Below are 19,524 nucleotides of genomic sequence, written 5' to 3'. Positions count from 1 at the left end.
ACATTTTGAGGCCATATGAAATGGGTATTAGAGCATATTCTAAGGCCAATATTAAGGACTTCAACCCATTGGCTTATGATTCTGTCACTAAAATAGCCTTGTTTTAATAACAAACACTTAAAAAAACTCCATCAATTTTATTGAAGAATTCACTCATTAAAAAAAAAGTTGCTTCAGGGCCCTTCCAGGATTACAGACCCTGAAGCTTAAGCTTCATTAGTTTCATGGTAGATCCACCCCTGGTCACCTTCTTAAAACTCTCTTATTATCTCTAAACCCTGAATAACAATTTGTTTTGCCAAGGTGCTTCATTTGGGCTCATATTTCTGTACCTGACCCCATCTTGATGTTCAGAACATCTCTTCTGATTTTGTTTCAGGCTAGTAAACAATTTCTGACTGTTACAAATACACAACAAAGAGCCAGTAGAGTATTAGGATTCTACTTTATTCCTGTCACCTTACCTTGAGCCAACTACTGGCTCTCTTAGAGAGAAGCCTCCCTTGCCAAGTATCTGGGCATTCATTTGCCCATCAAAGCTTCTTGGAGATTAATTCGTCCGCCTAATTTTTTTTTATTATATTGATAAAGTTCATATTATATTTTTTATTATATTGATAAAGTTTATATTTTGTTACACCTTGGGGAGCACTTTGACGAAGAGGGGGATAAAAAGTCTTGTTTAATGATTGATGACTGGTGTAATCTTCAGCCTAAAAGAACATTTAAATGGTAAATTATTTAATAGCAGTTAACATTTAATAATAATAAAATTAATAATAAAATACTTATTAATAATAATGGCTTATTTACTAAATAATAGCCATTATTTATCAAAATGCATACAATCTTAGAAAAGAAAACAAATGGAATACCATTAAACACTAAACCTAGATTAACTATACACCACCAGTTTTCATATTCATCCATGAAACGGTTGTTGTCAAAAGCCTGTTGATTCCTTGTTTTTATTAGGTCTTCTAGGATGAAAAAAATGTTCACCTGTAAACACAATGCCCTATTACTAAGCTCTACTGAATTTAATGCTCTCACTTTTGAGCAGGGCTGCTAAGGCAGTGGGTTGGGGGTTTCTATGGAGGCAAAATTCTTGGGGTTGCTTGCTCTGGAAGCCCATGAAACAGGGCAAGTCATGTGATTTATTTTCAAATGATGAGTTGGGCCAGGGAGCTGTGAGGGTGACCCTGGAAGAATCTTTGTCTGGGGCCTTGTGGTGGCTCTTATCAGCCCTGCTTCTGAATAACATGTGTCATTAGTGGGGCATTAGTCATTCTGTAGTATTAACATGATCAAACCTTAGTACCAAACTTGTTAAACAAATGTTTCCATAGCAACACCCACAATCTTTCCTATGGTAACAAAATTTAAAATCGGGCCATCTGCATTTTACATTTTCTTTGTATCTTCCTAGGATACATGTGATCAGACACACATTGTGTGTTCTGTGCTGGAAACTTAATTCCCAGGCACATGCAAACCTGATCCAGCTCAGAATTATAGCATGCAGGAGAAAGTTTCCTTCCTGGCCATTTTCCCAACCTGAAATGGACCCTGGGCCCCTTGCTTCATTGGGGGAACTTATATAAGTTTTCCTCAGCAGAACAAGTAATGGATGCTAGAGATGTAAAGACCCAGTGGTGGGGTGGGGGCAGAAAAATGTTCTAAAACCTTTTGAGGGTTCCCCTTCCCCCCAATTTTTCCACTGAGAAGCTTAAGAGAGCACTGACAAAAATAACGATGATTTTTTTTTTCTGTCTTAGGAATGAGTAAGGCATGTTACAGCAAGGTTTTTCACATGTGTAGCATGAAAAAGTCTGAGAACATTTTCAATTTGTTACAGTGGAAAAACTGGGAACTTTGGGGAGCTCAGGAAAATATCTCTTACACTTGAGATGTACACATCTTCAAGAAGTTTCTGTTTAAATGTAAATAATTTTGGAAACAATATGCTATAATGTGATTAATGAAATACATTATTAAAAAGTTCAGTGTTTTTGATGTTATAAAGTTTAGCTTAATATCTAAACACTGATAGTTCTGCCTACTGTGACTTATGAATAAATGTGTGTGGTTATTAATTCTTCTTCATCATCATCGTTTATATACTGAACAACTTATTTAGGCTATGATTACGTTGCCAACAATTCCTGTTCCATTGTGCCATAATCTGCTCCCAGATCTCAGATACTGAGATACAGATACTCAGATCCTTCCTGACATCCATGTTGTCAGTAACTGAAAGACCATGCAACCTCCCTTCTTCCACATTTCTTTTCTTTTGATATTATGGTACCTGCTTACTTTTGAAAAATTACTAGTTAAATTTTCTGTTTAGCACTCAATCAATGTTCTCCAACAGTATGTCTGATAGTTTTGCACTACTTTAAACTGTTACATAGGCTGTCAGATTTTTAAATTGATTTTATTTCAGGATATATCTTATGTTTGGAAATGAGAGTGTGAAAAAGCAGTATGTCCAAAGTGAATGACATAAAATTTCTACTTTTTCACTGCGCGCAACACAAACTGTGGCCCACATAGACATCCATCTGTTTAGTCAATTTCTCTGAGGAGCTTTTTTCTAGTTTTATCTTTAACACAATATTGTGAGGTAGATTAGACAGAGGGAGTAACGTGCTCAAGGCCACTCAACAAGCTTCATGGCAGACTTTAATCTGGATTGCCCAAACTCCCAAACGGCCCAACCTTGAACCTGTAAGCACTTTTTCAATTTTGAGAACAGGGAGTGGATGCAACTACAAAATGGTTTCCATGGGGGCTTGGGCCAATTACAAAATGGAATAGAGACAGTTGTTTCTGAATGAGTGCTCCCTGCAGAGATACGGGTGATCCCTCCTGAGTTCTTCTGAAGCACCTCTTACTTCAGCAAGGTAGCAGAGAGCCAGGACTATTTTCTTTAGAGAAGAGACACTTCAATGAAGAAGGGAATTACTGACCTAGTCCAACATTTTAATCACTACATTACACTGACAGGACAAACAGCTAGCAAAATCCATGTAATGATTTATTTATACCTCACTTTTCTTCCTAATGGGAACCCCATGGTGACATTCCATTTTTATCATCACAACAACCCTGTGAGATAGGATAGGTTGAGTTTGTGACTGGCTCAAGGCCATCCATCAAGCTTCCATGTCAAAGTTGCTGTAGCATAATACAAGTGACGTGGCTCCAAATCAGCACTTTGCTAGGTCGATTCCCACTACTGACATGAACTTTGCAGGTGGCCTTGGATAAGTCACTGAGTCCCAGCTCCGTAGCTGTATTTTAGTGAAAAAATAACACTGATTTTGTTCACTGCTCCGAGTGTGGCACTAATCTGTCCAGAGAGAAGCGTGGTATATAAACACACTGTTGCTCTTTTTTATCATCATCATCATAGTAGAGTGGGGATTCAAACTTGGGTCTTCCAGATCCTAGTTCAACACTCTGCCCTGAGGGATCCTTCCTCCCATTTTTTATGTTTCAGTGGAGATACAACCAGCTCCATATAGCATGTTTTGAAATCGGATCGCATAAAACATGTTCTGCATTAGCTATGACATAACAAATTATTGCTCCCACAAGAATGACAACATTAACTCAAGGTCTGAGTTTCATAACAAAATTCTTAGGAGTGGCATATTCTACCACTGGAACCTATGGGTTGGATCCTGACAAAATTTTTCTTTAACTATAAGTATTTTTTTAGAAATTTTACTTCATTATATCCTTTCTGTCCAATGGGGCCTCAAAGCGACTTACATCATTCTCCTTTTCTCCATTTTTCCCCTTACAGCAACCCTGTGAGGTAGACTAAGCTAAGACTTAACGTTAAGCTGAGTGGCTTAACGTCACTCAGCAAGCTTCCATGGTAGAGCAGGGAATCAAATCTGGGTCTCCCACATCCTAGTCCATCACTCTAGCCACTACACAACACTCTGCTGCAATCCCCCTTCCCATTCCTTTGCTCTGCATCCATCCATTCCAGGGCTCTACTCAATCCTAATCAAAGCGATGGCGGAGGTGAAAGGTATAACCCACTGTTACTGCCTTCCAGACCTGCACAGCCAGTAGCTTATGGCTCTGTAGCAACAGGCCCCAAAAGATACAGTAAGTTTAAAAGTAGGCCCCAACTCAAAACGTTTGAGAGGATACCCTGTACCTGTAGCCCTTCTAACACTTTTTCAAATATTTACTATGAATGCAACTCCAGTTTCCCTTCATGACCTAGTAACATTTCCCTCTACAGCCTTGTTGGGTGTTATAGTCTTATATTTTATCAGTAAGATACCTCTACCTTCTACAAGAGGAACTGCAAGCTTATTTCTTATTTAAATACTTTCAACCCAACAAAAATAATAAAGCCACGCAATCTGTATGAAGACATATCCCAGCAGAAGTTCCGATGTGCCCGTCTGCCTCACAGTCACTGCTCATTTCTTACTTCTTTAACAGATGGCCATAACTACAAACCATTCATTTGCATTTGTTGAAGTAAAGATATTTATTTTGTAAGGAAAGTACACAGGGTTTTTTTAACGTTACATGGGAATTTTCTGTTTTCCTTACTTTTTTTTTTCAAACTTTACATTCTGAGAAGAGTGAAAAAAGGCTGGGGATTTTCTGAAAGCAAGGGTATGAGTCACATCCATGTCTTATAAAGGGTCCCAGAGCTTTCTTCACTTAACTTATGCTGCAAGGATGAGAGGGCACAGAGCCAGGCATGGAGGCCAGCTCTGACAATATGTTAATCTATGCTTTCTTTAATGTTTTCTTTGTATTTGTGCTCTCGCACTCTCTCATCAACACATTTAGATCTTTTGGGTTAGTATGAGGTAGAAGAAAAGGAAGTCTGTGGCCTCTTTGCTGAACACCTCGCGTCGATGTGGAAACTACTCCCAATAGCAGGTAGGAGGATTGATGCTTTTAAAAGAGATGATGTGCAATGAAATATGGAGCATGCGGGGTGGGGGCTGTAAATGAGTGGAAGAGCTACACCACCACAGAAACATATTCAAACATTCACTTAGACTGATATTCTAATGTGAAAACATGTAAATAGGATCTCCAAGACAGAGACAAAGCCTTAATGCTTTAAATCTTAGAAGTTTTGTAAAGGTAGAAACACTAGATTCCCCCCCCCCCATTTAACATTAAGCTGTGTCTGCAGAGAGGGCAGTGTTTAATAGCAGCACACAAACAGGTTTTATTCACTTTGCAAGAAAGTCGCACGTGCTTGCACTGGCTTGCTAAACCTGAGGGGCCACAGATGAAACATCCCATTCCAAACAGGTCCACTAAAGCTCTATTAAAATTATTACTCAAAGTTATTACTGGAACATCCTATAATTTTGGGCATTTCTTTCAGCCATTTTGTTGCAGTTCTATTCATAAATATATGGTTAAAATGCATTTCTCATGTAGAACATGTATTGCTGCTTCTATATTCTAAGAGACTTTTAAAAGTTTAGTATAAAGCTAAGATTTAAAAAGCAAATACCCACATAAAATAACAATACAATTTTTAAACTGCATATGAAGACACCAGTGTCTGCCTTGGAAAATTAAAAGGGTAACAGCAAACTTGAAAGTTTGCTGAGCTTGCAAGTCTAGCATCTTGTTCCTAAGGTATTTTTGTCTGCATGTGTCTAGATTTATTGAAGAGCAAGCAACTTGGCAAACATTTACATCAGTATACAGAGCTCTGAGGTAACAACATGAGAAATTTAGTCTTCAGCCCTCCTTGAAATCTGGGTTACCCACATCAATAACACATATATAATGAATATGATAGTGAAACAGCTATGGCCAATAAATATCAAACCCTTTTGAAAGATAGAATTTAACGCACTATGGCCAAACCATTTCCAATGGAGCAATCCCACTAACTTCCTTGATTGATCCAGAATAATCATGTTTATTATTCCCGACTGCATATTACCCCCCACATGCTGATATACAATTTGAATCGCATAGAGAATTTTAAAATTCCATGGTTTAAATTTATTGTTTTAGCAATCTAGTCAACAGTTCAACCCAGTAAATAACTAAGGGCCAGTTTAGAAATGCAATGGAATCAACAAATAAAATTTTACTGGGCTACGTGACTACAGGCAGAAGGGAGCATCATGTGTGTGAATTCTCCTCTTTGAAAAATAATGTCCTGCAAACAGAAATAGCAGCTTGTAAGCTGAGCTGAACCCACTTCCCTAAAATTCTAGCTGTATTCAGGGAGACTTCCATTCACAAATGCAAAGCCTGCTTTTCTGTAGCTTAGAGATACAGATCTGGAGCTTTACTATATACAACCCAGTCCTTTAGCCAGAGGACCACCAGTGTCCTTTCCTTTCAAAGCTGCACATTTTGAACGCAGTCCAGGCAGAGTCCAAAGAAATCACTGAGCCCATGCAAAGCTGAATGGGAAATTCTTTGCCTTGTCAGTATTGTGCTTAAATTGGGCCAAAGTTTCTTTAAATCAAGGCATCTACAGGTAGAATGCATTCTTTAATTTCAATGAGTCTGAGAAAATATTCTTAGTTGTAGGCAGAGGTGAATGCAATATCAACATGACTGTACATGATATAACTGAGGTTGTGGGTGTCCTATATATGTGTCCAATTAAACTGGTATCAATTTCTGGGGGAAAGTGGAAGGAGAGTTCCATTTTTATAAGATTAGGATGTAGAGTATCAATCCAAACCAGTTGCCCAATTGCTTCCCACAACATATTGCCTTGGCTTTGTATTAGGGGTGCCAGCCTCCATGTGGGGCCTGGAGCTCTCCTGGAATTACAACTGATTTCCCGACTACAGAGATTAGTTCCACTGGAGAAAATGGCTGTTTTGGAGGGCGGACTCCCATGGCATTATACATTTTTAAAAATACTTTTATTTATTAAAGAACAAAAACATAAAAAGAAACGGTTAAGAATACATAGAACCTTGAGAAAACTGTTAAATAGATCTGAGAGGTTTTACATAATACAGTAGATTAGCTAACAACAATATAATAAAATACATCCATGGCATTATACATTGTTGAGATCCCTTCTCTCCCTAAACTCCACTTTTCCCAGATTCCACGCCCAAATCTCCAGGAATTTCCCAACCCAGAGCTGGCAACACTAGTTTGTATTATAGCACCCCCCCTTTTTTTTGTTTCATTGATAAATGGAAACCAACAAGGAGATTTGTTATGTCAATACCCCAAGTACGCCTGTCTGGCAAGGCAGATATTTGTGTGCCTCCAGTGAACAGGAAGACTAGCAGTTTGGTATTATACTGAGAAAACTTATTTGGGCATTTTGAGGCCACAGTGATCAGGGAAAGGGCTCTTCATTTTGCTTGATGATCAGTACAGTGAATAAGCAGCTTTGAATCCCAAAAGACCACCTTTAACTTTACTCTACATATTCACTCCAATGCCGAATCACTTTGAAAGCCTTTGTTTACAATAAATCTCACTTACACTTGCTTATTCAACACAAATGTGCAGCATTTCAGCAACTGTGTCTTCCGGCCTTTTGCACGTGTTGCCTGGTGGCTACATTTAGGTGGTTTAATTTAGAATAAAGGAAGAGGCCATTTCCATTTATCACTTAAATTAACCCACCGGATCTTAACCTGACACTCACTTCCTCCTTGCCCATCAATTAAGAATAAAGATTGCTATGCAATAGATGCAGTCTCATTCACTTCCTGAAAAAGCGAGACTGTCAAGAACAAATGTGTTACTTGACAGAAATAAGTTTAAGAAACAATTTGGACACAGGCATAGGCCACACTGCCAAAGTACATGTGGCGAGCAATTCAAATTCCACCATACAATGAAATATAGAAGCTACTGCCATGAATCTCGTCACAGGAGACAAATTCCCATTGAAAAGTCTTCTCAGACCTCTGAACATATCAGTATTATAAAAAGCAAGGAAACATGGCTTTCTTCTCTCTGAATATACTTTAGTCTAGTTCAGTGGTTCTCAACCTGGGGCCATATGGCCCCCCAGGGGGCCCCAGGATATTCCAAGGGGGCCACAAGTAAAAATTGCATAAATGGGGGGCCACGGCATGAGACTAGGGGGCCACAGAGGGAAGTGAGAAATGAAGAGAACAGAGAAGTGACCGAGAAAAGACAGTGTGTGGGGTTCTGTTTCTTCATGCAAGTGTAACCCTGAGTCTACTAGGGGGAGCTAAAGAGCAGGGGTATTCCATATAAGGAAGAAAAAGCACAATTTACAAACAAGACATTGAAACAGCTACCTGCAAATACAACACCTTTATTGGCATATAAAATAGCTACCTTTATACTGGTAGGACAGGGGGACCACAGGAAGGAAACAAGGTCAGAAGGGGGCCACGGTCGGAAAAAGGTTGAGAAACACTGGTCTAGTTGATGCCAGTTAACTATAAGCTGCTGAGCTGTATTTTTTCTACAACCTGAATTTTAAGGCTTGAAGATTAATGTTAAAACTTTTTTTATAAATTCAAAAAACATACTGTCACAAAAAACTGAAGTTATTTTATACCTATTTTGAGTATTTGCAATCTAGAATCAATTTCTTCATTTTAATAACAAATAAATCCATCAAACTTTTTGAAACTGAGTAAATAGGTTGGATCTCAGAAAATGTATTTTTATTTACAAATGTTTAAAGCCTTGACAGTCTTATAGAATAGTTTACTGCCAGGATGCATTCCCTCTGTAAAATCTTTAAACTCATTCTCTTTGCATTATAGATAAACCAAGCAGAAGAGTGACGGAGCTTCAGTTCTCAGCCTCCTACTTTGACCTTAGAATTTCGTTTTCAGGCCATATGTAGTTAATGCTAATTGTGATAGGGGTTTTATCTTTTGACTGACTCCTACATGCTAGCATTAACAGTGTATGATGCCTATTTTCAGTTCAGATTCCACACGTGGAAGGAAAGCAGAAACATGAATGCATCACTACAATGTTAGTAAACTGCCACCAGAAGAATAACCATTTCTAGTGGTTTGTTTGCTAAAATGTATTGGTTTAATTCTGCTACTTCAATAAATCTCTATCAGTACAAGCATACTTGAATCATTTCTATGTATGGCAATATTGTATGGACTCTCTAGTAAGTGACTGAAATCTTTAATTTGCCTACACACATTTCCGTAGTACAATTGACAAAATGCATAGCAGGGGAATCTGGAATGTATATACCTCAGAAACAAAGCAGGATGTCAAGGCCAGCGATTGTGACACCAGCACTTCCATCTTCAGGCACAGCTTCTTGTGCATCTCTCTCTCCAATCATGATTTGAATGGTTCTGTTCCACAGAGCAGAGCAGTGAAATGTGACCACCCACAGATATCTTTTTATGTAGCTGAGGACTCGCCACATATGCAGAAAAATATTAGTACATAAATTAAAAGAAAAACATGCACAAATTAGGACTAAGAAGGAAGCATATTCAGTGACCTCCAAGAACCATGGAACGCTGAGAGAAAACGGGAGACATTGTTTGCTGAAGCTTCCAGCAGCATGAGGTATTACTAATAGGTAATAATTAAGACATAGGTAGATTGAGTAGGGGGAGAGAAGGTATAGCCTGATCTCATCAGAAGCTCAGTACTTGGATGGGAGACCACCAAGGAAGACTATGCATAGGAAGGCAATGGGCAAACCACCTCTGTTACTCACTTCCTTTGAAAGAGCCTTGCTGAGGTTACCGTACGTCAGTTGTGACTTGATGGCACTTACACACACACAGATTGAGTAGGAATAAAACTATTATTTAAGGAAAACCCAAAATGTAAACAGTAATGTAAATTGTTAGAAAAGCAGAAGACAATAACAACAGCAAAAAAAGTAAAAAGAAGACAACAAAAATGCAGAATAGTCTTATTCAACTCTTCACCTAGGGATTGTCCAGCAGAAAAGTGAGTTTCCTCCAGCAACTTTAACACATATACCACTTAACATAAGATGGGATCTAAATTACAGCTTATAGTGTCATGCACAAAGGAAATGTTCCACTCGCATACTAGTAATTGGTGCAGAGTGCCTGTAAGTCACAGCTGACTTATGGCAACCCCTGGTGGAGTTTTCATGGCAAGAGACTAACAGAGGTGGTTTGCCATTGCCTGCGTCTGCAACCCTGGTCTTTGTTGGAGGTCTCCTATCCAATTACTAACCAAGGTCGACCTTGCTTAGCTTCTGAGATCTGACAAGATCAGGCTTACCTGGGCTATCCAGGTCAGGGAATACTAGTAATTAGCTCAGTTTAAGCTAAGAAAGGGAAATGGGAAGAATAGGGCCTTCACCTGGACTCACAAGTGGAAACTGGAACAATCAAAATTTGAAACAGCATAGTTACAGGCATGATTGTCCCAATCCTCCCTCCTCCCCTCTCTCTCATACACACCCCAGACATCCAGAATGTCTGAAGCTTGTAAGAACACTAACTGATTTGAAGTTAAGTTTTACTTAAGAGAGCAAAACATACTTTCTTCAAGTCTAATTAAATACTGCCCCCAAAAGCAGCAGAACCCTTAACAGTTCCAAGTATCACTAAGGGGTCTTCCAGGAATACAGCTCCTGTAATACAGTGACAAGCTCTTATACAGCACAGACATTCTCCTCTTTCTTCTCTCTTGGCTCAAATTCACCAGGCTTCTGCCTCAAATGAAATAAACTGATGTTTCCAGTATACACACAATATAAGGGAACAAATGAATGGGAATATGATAAGAAGTTTATTTTAATTTATGTAAGCTTATCTTCTGATTATTTTGAACTTCGTGGGCTGCACACCAACACAAATTAGAAAAACAAATAATTTTGCTACCCTTTTCAAGAATATAGTCCCCCCCCAACACATACACAAGAAAAAATAACATCAGTTGCTTCTCATGGTTGAAAACTTATTGGAAGTTGTATATTTCTAAGCTCTCTCTTTGAACACTGATTTTAAAAAGCAGCAACTATGCAGGAAGAAGAGGTATTTCAGATAATGTGGTCAGTGGGTCAGATGTTTCAGTGTAATATTACTATAAGTTATCCTCTCCTCATAATGCTCTGCAGCACCTCAGCATTGGTCTATTTATAGTGAGACTCAGCCTCCACAGAAGGGATAATGAGCAGTTTCCACTATATACTCCAAATCAATAAACTACTTGAAATACAAGACAATTTCTTCATTACAATGAACTATACCTTCCCACTATGCACCCATATGGTTTGCTCCTTCCCCACCCATGAATGTTGTCTGTTATGTATCAGATAACCCTTTTGAAGGTGCTGCTACAATTAGAGAGGCAAATAAGAGGGACCATACACAGGCAACTAGCCAGAAGTGCACAGGGAAGGGTGTGCATTTCATTAGGTGAGGGACTTGACAAGCAACCCACAGGTTATGATGCAGGTAGGATATAGATGAAGCTGGTTTTGGTTAGCAGTCTCTTCCCTTCTTCGACTCTATTTCCAGAAACACCAAAGACTGGATCTGGCAGTTCACCAACCATGTACTCCATTAAGGAGTAATGACCTTCTTCCAAACTGAATAACATAAGCCAGAGGTTCAAAAATTGCTGAGCTGTGAAGGTCAAACCTACTGGAGACTGAATGGGTATTTGATCAAAATGCATTCTTGCCTGTTGTAGTAGGCAAGTAGTTATGAGTTACCCTCTTGAAGAGACCACCTGGATTCTAGTCCTGCTATTTTCTTAAATGATTGGTTTTCTCTTATGACACCTGCATTTGCCCACCAGAATGACTTAAAACGTTACAAGGATCATAACATTTTTACTTATATAGAATACACCACTGTGGCTAGGTCCAGGCTGAAGCAATAACTGCATCAACTAGGAACAAAACTGAAACCCTAACTCCTAATTCCTGCTTGAAGAAGAACATCTGATCATCAAGGTATTACATCAGGTCACATCATTCATTCCGAATTTCACTCTCGCAATCTTCCTTTAAGTGGTGTGTATCAGCTTTAATAATAATAACGATGATAATATACCGCCCTTCAGGACAACTTAAAACCCACTCAGAGCGGTTTACAAAGTGTGTTATTATTATCCCCACAACCATCACCCTGTGAGGTGGGTGGGGCTGAGAGAGCACTGGAAGAACTGTGACTGACCCAAGGTCACCCCACTGGCTTCAAGTGAAAGGGATTAGACATCATCAACTTCAAATTGTACACAGAATATAGACAGGTATTAACGTGAAAGGGAGAAATATCCTCTATCAGGATTTGAACTTTGATTTCCAGGGTAACCATCCTACTCATACTATTCATTGAAATCTTACAGCTACTCAAATGAACAGTGAGCTTTGCCACTTAGTGAAATTTTTGCTGGATCTTTTATTGACACCTACATTCTGATTTGATTTTTTAAAATGACAGCAAGGGTAAATAACGTTTTTGGTTTTTGCTTTAAAGTCAAGAAACCATACACTAAAATTAGCCTTTGGAGAATGATTTAAAGAATATTAGTAGTTAAACACTCAATTTAATTATGGTTATATGATTTTTTCTCATATAAAACATGTACAATTAAACTGATTCAGTTTTTGATACTTCATTTTCATTTTTCATTTCTTTCCTTTTGTCTTCATTGACCTGAAACAAATGGTAGATATTTCAATCACTCTATTCTTTCATTTGGTACAAGTCAAGAAAAATTACATTCCCACAAAATTACCTGTAAATTAGCTGCAGTAGTGATGTGAGAACCACAATCCCCAGCTCACCTCAAAAACCATTTGGATTTCTAAAATTTTCCTCTCAAACAAATGAAAAACTTAAGGGCCTTTTCAAGCATTAGACAGGAAGGAAGAAAAAAAATACCAATGCCCTTTGCTGCCAATTACTACCTCTCAGTATTTCTAAGCAAAAACCTTTACCTTTGATAAGCAGGTGGTGGCTGGAAGTAAAGATGGCTTGCTACATTCAAGCGGAAAGCCACTCACTCCATATGGTCCCCTGAAACCCAAGATCATCACTCCTGTGAAAGATTATGGGATTGTTGCTTTCGCTGCCCCCTTGATTTAATTACTGATAGCATAGAATTTGTATATGGCAAACCCTCCATGCTGCCAGCTACTCTGTCCTTGGAAAAGGGGGTAACTAACAGAGGGCTGGCTAACAAACACAATTTTGATCAGGATCTGAGTCTGATCTGAAATAGGTTGAGGTTTTCCAAATTAGGCAGGTTCACATGACAACCCCCCACTCAAAATTAGATGGCATTATTCATTTGTAACTATTGATTCCCTAGTAATAAAAACTGGACATTTCAGGTTGGAAAAACTAATTAGCTCCAGCTAGATGCATTATTAAGCTTTAAACAGTTCTATCAATACTTAGCAATGGACTATATATAGTTCAATTTCATATTCAGATAAAAATTGAAACGAAGAGTAGATGCAAACACTGCATACTTTAGTTGTGAAAATGGGAAAGAAATGCCAATATATGTAGGTTAATGCTGAACAGATATATAGAAGGCTCAGAGCTGGAGAAGAGTAGAAACAGTGTTATACTATATATGTAATACTATGTTTCGGTGTCTTGTGTTTCTGAAACCTACAGTACAATCCTAAACAAAATTACACTCTTCTAAGTCCATTGAGGAGAATGAGCATAGAAATGAGAAACTCTGTATCACCAGAGATCAAAAATTATCCATATACCACAGAATTACTATGTTGTCATTTAAGGTAAGCATTACTGTGTTTTTTTGTCATTTAAGGTAAGACAATACAGTTTACCCCTAAGAATATATGGAAACATGAAATCTTTTTATTTATTTACGTCATTTATAGTCCGCCTTTCTCACTGAGACTCAAGGCGGATTACACAGTATGAGGTTAATACAATCAGTATCAAGTATATTTCAATACAATACCATAAGGTAAACAGATACAAGTTTAAAAGACATAGCATTAGCAAGGATCCAAGACATAGAAAAAATACTGGAGCAAAACATAATTCTAGGACTAACATTAGACAACATGGAGCACTGGTTGTACATAGGAGTACATATTTAAAGCAGCAGATAATATATAAGGCAAAAATAGTGATGAAGTCTATGATAGCCAACTCGTTAGTGAAGCATCTGAGCCCCTGTCCCTACAATACAGCTCTCCCATTTGAGTAAAAAGCCTTTTTGAATAGTTTGGTTTTGCATTGTTTACGAAAAGCCAGGAGAGTGGGGGCTCTTCTGACTTCTTCAGGCAGGTCATTCCACAGGATAGGGGCCACCACAGAGAAAGCCCTTGTACGGGCTGCTGCTAACTTCACCTGTGTGCAGCCTGGTACCTGCAGGAGAACCTGTTCATATGAGCAAAGCTGCCGTGGAGGAACATAGGGAGGCGATCCTGTAAGTATGCCGGACCAAAGCTGTGAAGAACTTTGTATGTAATAACTAATACCTTGAACTGAGCATGGTAAATGATGGGTAGCCCGTGGAGCGACTGTAGGATGGGAGTGATGTTCATGCTCCTGCTCGCTCCTGATAACAATTGAGCTGCAGCATTTTGCACTAATTGGAGCCTCCTAGTTAACTTAGATGGGAGGCCAATGTACAGAGCATTACGATAGTCAAGCCTTGATGTTACCATAGCATGGATCCAAGTGGCCAGGTCAGCCATGTCAAGATAAGAAGCCATCTTCCAGGCTAGAGTGAGGTTGTAGTAAGCATTTTTTGCCGCTGCCTTAACTTGTTTTTCTAGTAATAACGCTGGATCAAGTATAGCCCCTAGGCTCTTAACTGCATCTGCAAGGGTCAGACAAACTCCATCGAAAGTGCCTTCCCAACAAGCATCACTTCAGTCTTGTCTGGGTTCAATTTCAATTTGTTGTTTTTCAACCATTTCACCACAGCTGTCAGGCAGCGATCTAAGATTTCCACTGCATCCTGTGGGGACCTGAATAGTGTAATAAAGAGTTGGGTGTCATCTGCATATTGATGACTTCCAACTCCATAGCTGTGAATGAGTTCTCCTAAAGGCTTTACGTACAAGTTGAATAACATGGGAGATATGATTGTGCCCTGCAGAACCCCACAAGATAGTTCCCATTCGGGAGATAGCTGATCTCCAATGGCAACCCTTTGAGTCCACTCCAAGAGAAACGATTTAAACCAGTCCAGAGCACATCCTTTGATGCACACTTTTGTTTCTAAATGCCTCAACAGGATGGCATGATCTACTGTATCTAAGGCTGCAGTAAGGAGGCATGGTTTTTGTCTATATTCAGACGGAGATCATCCACTAATGCTACTAGTGCTGTCTCTGTCCCATGCCCTAGTCTGAAGCCTGATTGGAAAGGGTCCAGGGTGCTGGAGTTATCCAAGAAGGTCTGGAGTTGGTCAGCTACTGCTCTCTCAATCACTTTGCTGAGAAAGGGCAGATTAGAGACTGGGCAATAATTGGCCACATTATTTTTGTCTAGAGATGGTTTTTTAAGTAGCGGACGAATAACTGCCTGTTTGAGCTGTCAGGGAAAGCTGCCCTGAGTTAGCGATTGATTTACAATAGACCTCAGTGGCTCATTTATGTGGTCCTTACTTGAGGTTAACAGCCAGGATGGGCAGGGATAGAGTGCACAAGTAGTGGTTTTCACAGACATCAAGATCTTGTTAAGATCTGTCATAGTGATTGGTTCAAAGCAGTCCAAATGTAAGCTGGATGGTGTATTTGTCATTTCTTCTATCTTGCTTGCATTGCAGCTAGCATCTAGATCAAAGAGTATTCGTGCTATTTTATCAGCAAAAAACTTAGCAAAGGTCTCACAGTTAATTGTCTGTTCTTGGGACTGTAAAGGTTCAGATTTAGCGGTTAGGAGGCGCCTGAATATCTTAAACAATTGGGATAATCGTGAACTAGCCGACACAAGAGTTGCCAAAAAATAATGTTTCTTTGCTGCTTTCATTTCCGCTTCATAGGTCCTCCAGTGGGTTCTGTAGCATATTTTATCTGCTTCTGCGCGAGTTTTTCTCCAGCACCTTTCTAAACATCTTCCAACCCTCTTTAAATCAGCCAGCTCCATGGTGAACCATGGGGCCGGCATCCGTCCTAAGGGCCGGAGCGGCTGATAAGGAGCAATGGTGTCAATAGCTTCAAAGAGCTTTGTGTTCCACATTCCTACAGCAGCTACCACAGGACATGTGTTTGGGATTTTAAAATCCCCCAAGGCATTTTGGAATCTAGAAGGGTCCATGAGCCTTAATGGGTGAATCATTTTAACCGGACCCCCAATTTTGTGTGGAGTTGGAGCTATATTAACTTTTGCCTTCAACAGATGATGGTCTGACCATGGTTCAGGTTGAACCTCCAATGCTGAAACAAGGGTTTGCCTTAAAGGCTCAGTGCAAAATATTAAGTCTAAGGTGCGGCCTCTTTCATGAGTAGGCCCTGTCACAATTTGCGAGAGGCCCAGGGTTGCCAGGGAAGCTATAAATTCCTGAGCAAGGCCTGACTTTGAACACTCAGCATGGATGTTGAGGTCCCCCAAAACAATAAGTCTAGGTGTCTCCAGCACCATGTCTGCTAGCAGCTCTGCCAACTCAGAAAGGGTGCTTATGGTGGAGCTGGGTGGTCTATACACAAGAAGAATACCTAATCTATCTTTAATTCCCAGAGACAGGAACATGCAGTCAATACCAGTTATAGCTTGTACTGGAGATCTACGGAAGTTGAAGGACTCACGGAGAATAATAGCAACCCCTCCTCCTCGGCTACTATTGTTGTGTATTATATGCTAAATTATGATACTTTTTACTGGAACAAAAAAACACCAGAATTCCAGGTAAATTGGCTGACATCTAATGCACCACACCAGATTCTTCTTGATTTTTAGGTAAGTCTATTACAGTATTATATAGGACATTAAAGCTGCCCTTTACATTTTAGTCTTACCAGTTTCTGAGATCTTTCCAACAACCTGTGCCAGACTGCATGATGAAGCTGTAATATGAATGCAAGCAATTATTTACACAGTTAACACAAACGGAAGTTTTAATGTGCCTTCTTATATCTGGATCATATGCATTGTTCTTAATGCCACTAGTTTCACAATAAATATGTGAAATCATTCCTAACTTCAAGCAAGTACTTTGATGCAAAGATGCAATCACATTTGTTTAAGTAATTGACAGCACCTAGCAAACAGTTTCTCTACAAAGTTGATTCTCCATGGAGCCATTCCCATGCTCTGCACAAATTCACATCACCTCAAGGACGGCTTTCCATTTTAAAAAAAATCAGCATGCAAATAGGCTCAGAAAACTGCTGCTGGGGGAGGTAAAGCTCCTGCCTTTCTCCCAAGTTTTCTTCCCCAAGCAAAAACAGTGCAGAAGGGAGACATTTCCCCATTTCTCCATGTGGAGAACAGGGGAAAATGTCAATAGATTGAAACTAGAACTTTCTTTGCACTCCTTTTCTACAGCAAATTAGTGAAACAGATGAACTACCAGATTATAAACAGTTAAATCAGTATGATCCTAAATCCGGATGTAAGAGGAAAACCCAAGTTCTTGCAAATTTATTATTTAAAAAAGTATGTATCTGTAATGATTCCAAGTAAATGTGTGCATGTGTCTTTAAATGCTTGGTTTGGGCTAGGTGAAGAGTGGGGGGTGAAAGAGAGGAATGAGTGAGCGATATGATTGGTTGACTGAGAGTGTGGGCGGAGTGAATGCAGTTTAGACTGACAGTGCAGGGAGAAAGGTTTCAGTCAGAAGAAAGCAGGCTAGCTGTGTGCTGCCTGAGTATACTGAAGTATTTATGACAGAAATATAACCTGTGTGGAACCTGAACTGAGCACGTTTGGGAAAGGACACTCAGTCAGGGAAAGAAAGGCCAGCTGTGTGCTGCCTGAGCAGGTTTAATATTTCTGTGAATGAAAGTCAGAGAAAGAGAGGCTAGCTGTGTGCTGACTGAGGAGTTTTAAACATTTCTGTGAGAGAAATATTGAGTTGAAGAATAAGGCTAACTGTGTATGAAGCCTTAGAAGAGATCAGTGTGAATGAGGTTATAGGAAGTAACTTTAAGAACCGAGAACTACATTTATGAAACCAATACGCTTCTTGACTAAATAAAAGTTTATTTTGTTTTGTTATATCCCAGTGTAGCTGTCATTGCTATATCCCATTCCTATTCTCAGGGCCACATAGAACCACGAAGGAGCCTGACGCTTAAACACGTTACCAAAGGGGAAATTCGAATAAAATATTTTGGAATAATATATTCCTGGTGGCAGCAAACTACCCAGAGGGTGTAAGGGGAAGATTAAAAGAAAAACCTACCCCAAAGAAAGTACAGGTCATAACAAGTGGTGGCTCACAACTAATATTGTAACAAAACCACATGCAATAAAATTCCCAATAAAATCAGCAAGAACTATACAATTCAAAAGAACAGCAAGATGTCAGTGGCCTCTCAAGAAAACTAAAGAGGAACAATTACAAGAATACACAGAGCTTTTTTCCCTTCTCCACTGCAAGTCCAGCTTTCAAACAGAAGGAGCAAAAATACACTAGATGGAAAGGCTTTTGCTTTATCTATTCCACCAAAACCAGAAACTACACAAAGAGGAATTATTTCTTGCCTTTTCTTCCTCAGTGGAAGCGGCAGCAGTAGAAGGTCTTTCATATCATATTTCATCTACGCCTGCACTTGAAGAGGCTGAAACTATTTTACTATGGCTTTATTTTATTTAGTGCATTTACAGCCTGTCTTTCTCCTCAATGAAGACTGAAAGCGGCATACATCATTCTTCTCTTTTCCATTTTATCCATTTTAGGGAGGCTAGCTATGACAATCTCTGGAATATCAAGGATATATATACATACTGACTTCCCTCCTCTTAAATGCTGCAAAATATACACAGCAGTAATTTCATAGGATTAATTAACATTTTGTATTAATGGGGAGCGTGTGTCAGGTCAATTTGTGATAACTGAAGTTACTAATTACTATAGACTAAAGCTCTTACATTGAACAGAAAAAGCAGGTGGCTGTGTATATCAAAGAACTTTCATATATTATATACTAATAGCCAAGAGGCCCTGATCTGTAGATCGTTAAATGCAGAGACTGGAGCCATAAACAGACAAGATAGATCTTCCTTTACACTTGAAAATGCCCTAAGTTTACAGAAAAATCTGAAATTAAAAAACAAACCATTTTTAAAAAATCCATAGGACAAGAAGGAACACCTGTGGCTTTAACCAGTATGCCCTCAGTACAGTTTAACCAGTATTCCAGGCTTGGTTTCTATCACTAAAAGGTAGGGGGAGGGGCAGGGCCATTTCCAGGCTGTTTCAGCCTTTGATGGAAGACTCATTTGAGGCCAGCCCCAGAAGTGACTGCTAGGGCTTGCCAGAAGTGACTTGATACCACATGGACTGCATGACTGACCCAGGCTTGGCTGCTTGTTACTGGCTGCTTGTCCCTGCCTAAAAGTGCAGAGTAGTGGTTAGTTTCAAAGTAGGATGTTGTTGTGAGGATAATAGGGT

At 39.3% G+C, this 19,524-nt stretch overlaps 1 protein-coding gene across 2 annotated transcripts in view; it reads right to left on the bottom strand.

Moving 5' to 3' along the window:
- Positions 1 to 12,345: 12,345 nt before the first annotated feature.
- The window catches only part of MRPL39 (mitochondrial ribosomal protein L39), a 32,440-nt gene continuing 25,261 nt past the window's right edge, over positions 12,346 to 19,524 (bottom strand). For both annotated transcript variants that reach the window (XM_054973984.1, XM_054973985.1), the window contains exons 9-10: positions 16,925 to 16,972; positions 12,346 to 12,623 (exon numbers count right to left, since the gene is read on the bottom strand). In XM_054973984.1, the coding sequence (XP_054829959.1) occupies positions 12,558 to 12,623; positions 16,925 to 16,972 (114 nt within the window). In that variant the 3' untranslated portion in view covers positions 12,346 to 12,557. The remainder of the gene's footprint in view (positions 12,624 to 16,924; positions 16,973 to 19,524) is intronic.

This window comes from Eublepharis macularius, chromosome 3 (assembly GCF_028583425.1).
Source record: "Eublepharis macularius isolate TG4126 chromosome 3, MPM_Emac_v1.0, whole genome shotgun sequence".
Taxonomy (NCBI): domain Eukaryota; kingdom Metazoa; phylum Chordata; class Lepidosauria; order Squamata; family Eublepharidae; genus Eublepharis; species Eublepharis macularius.
Note: the sequence above shows the minus strand (reverse complement) of the source record. Positions and strands in the feature narration are given on the sequence as shown.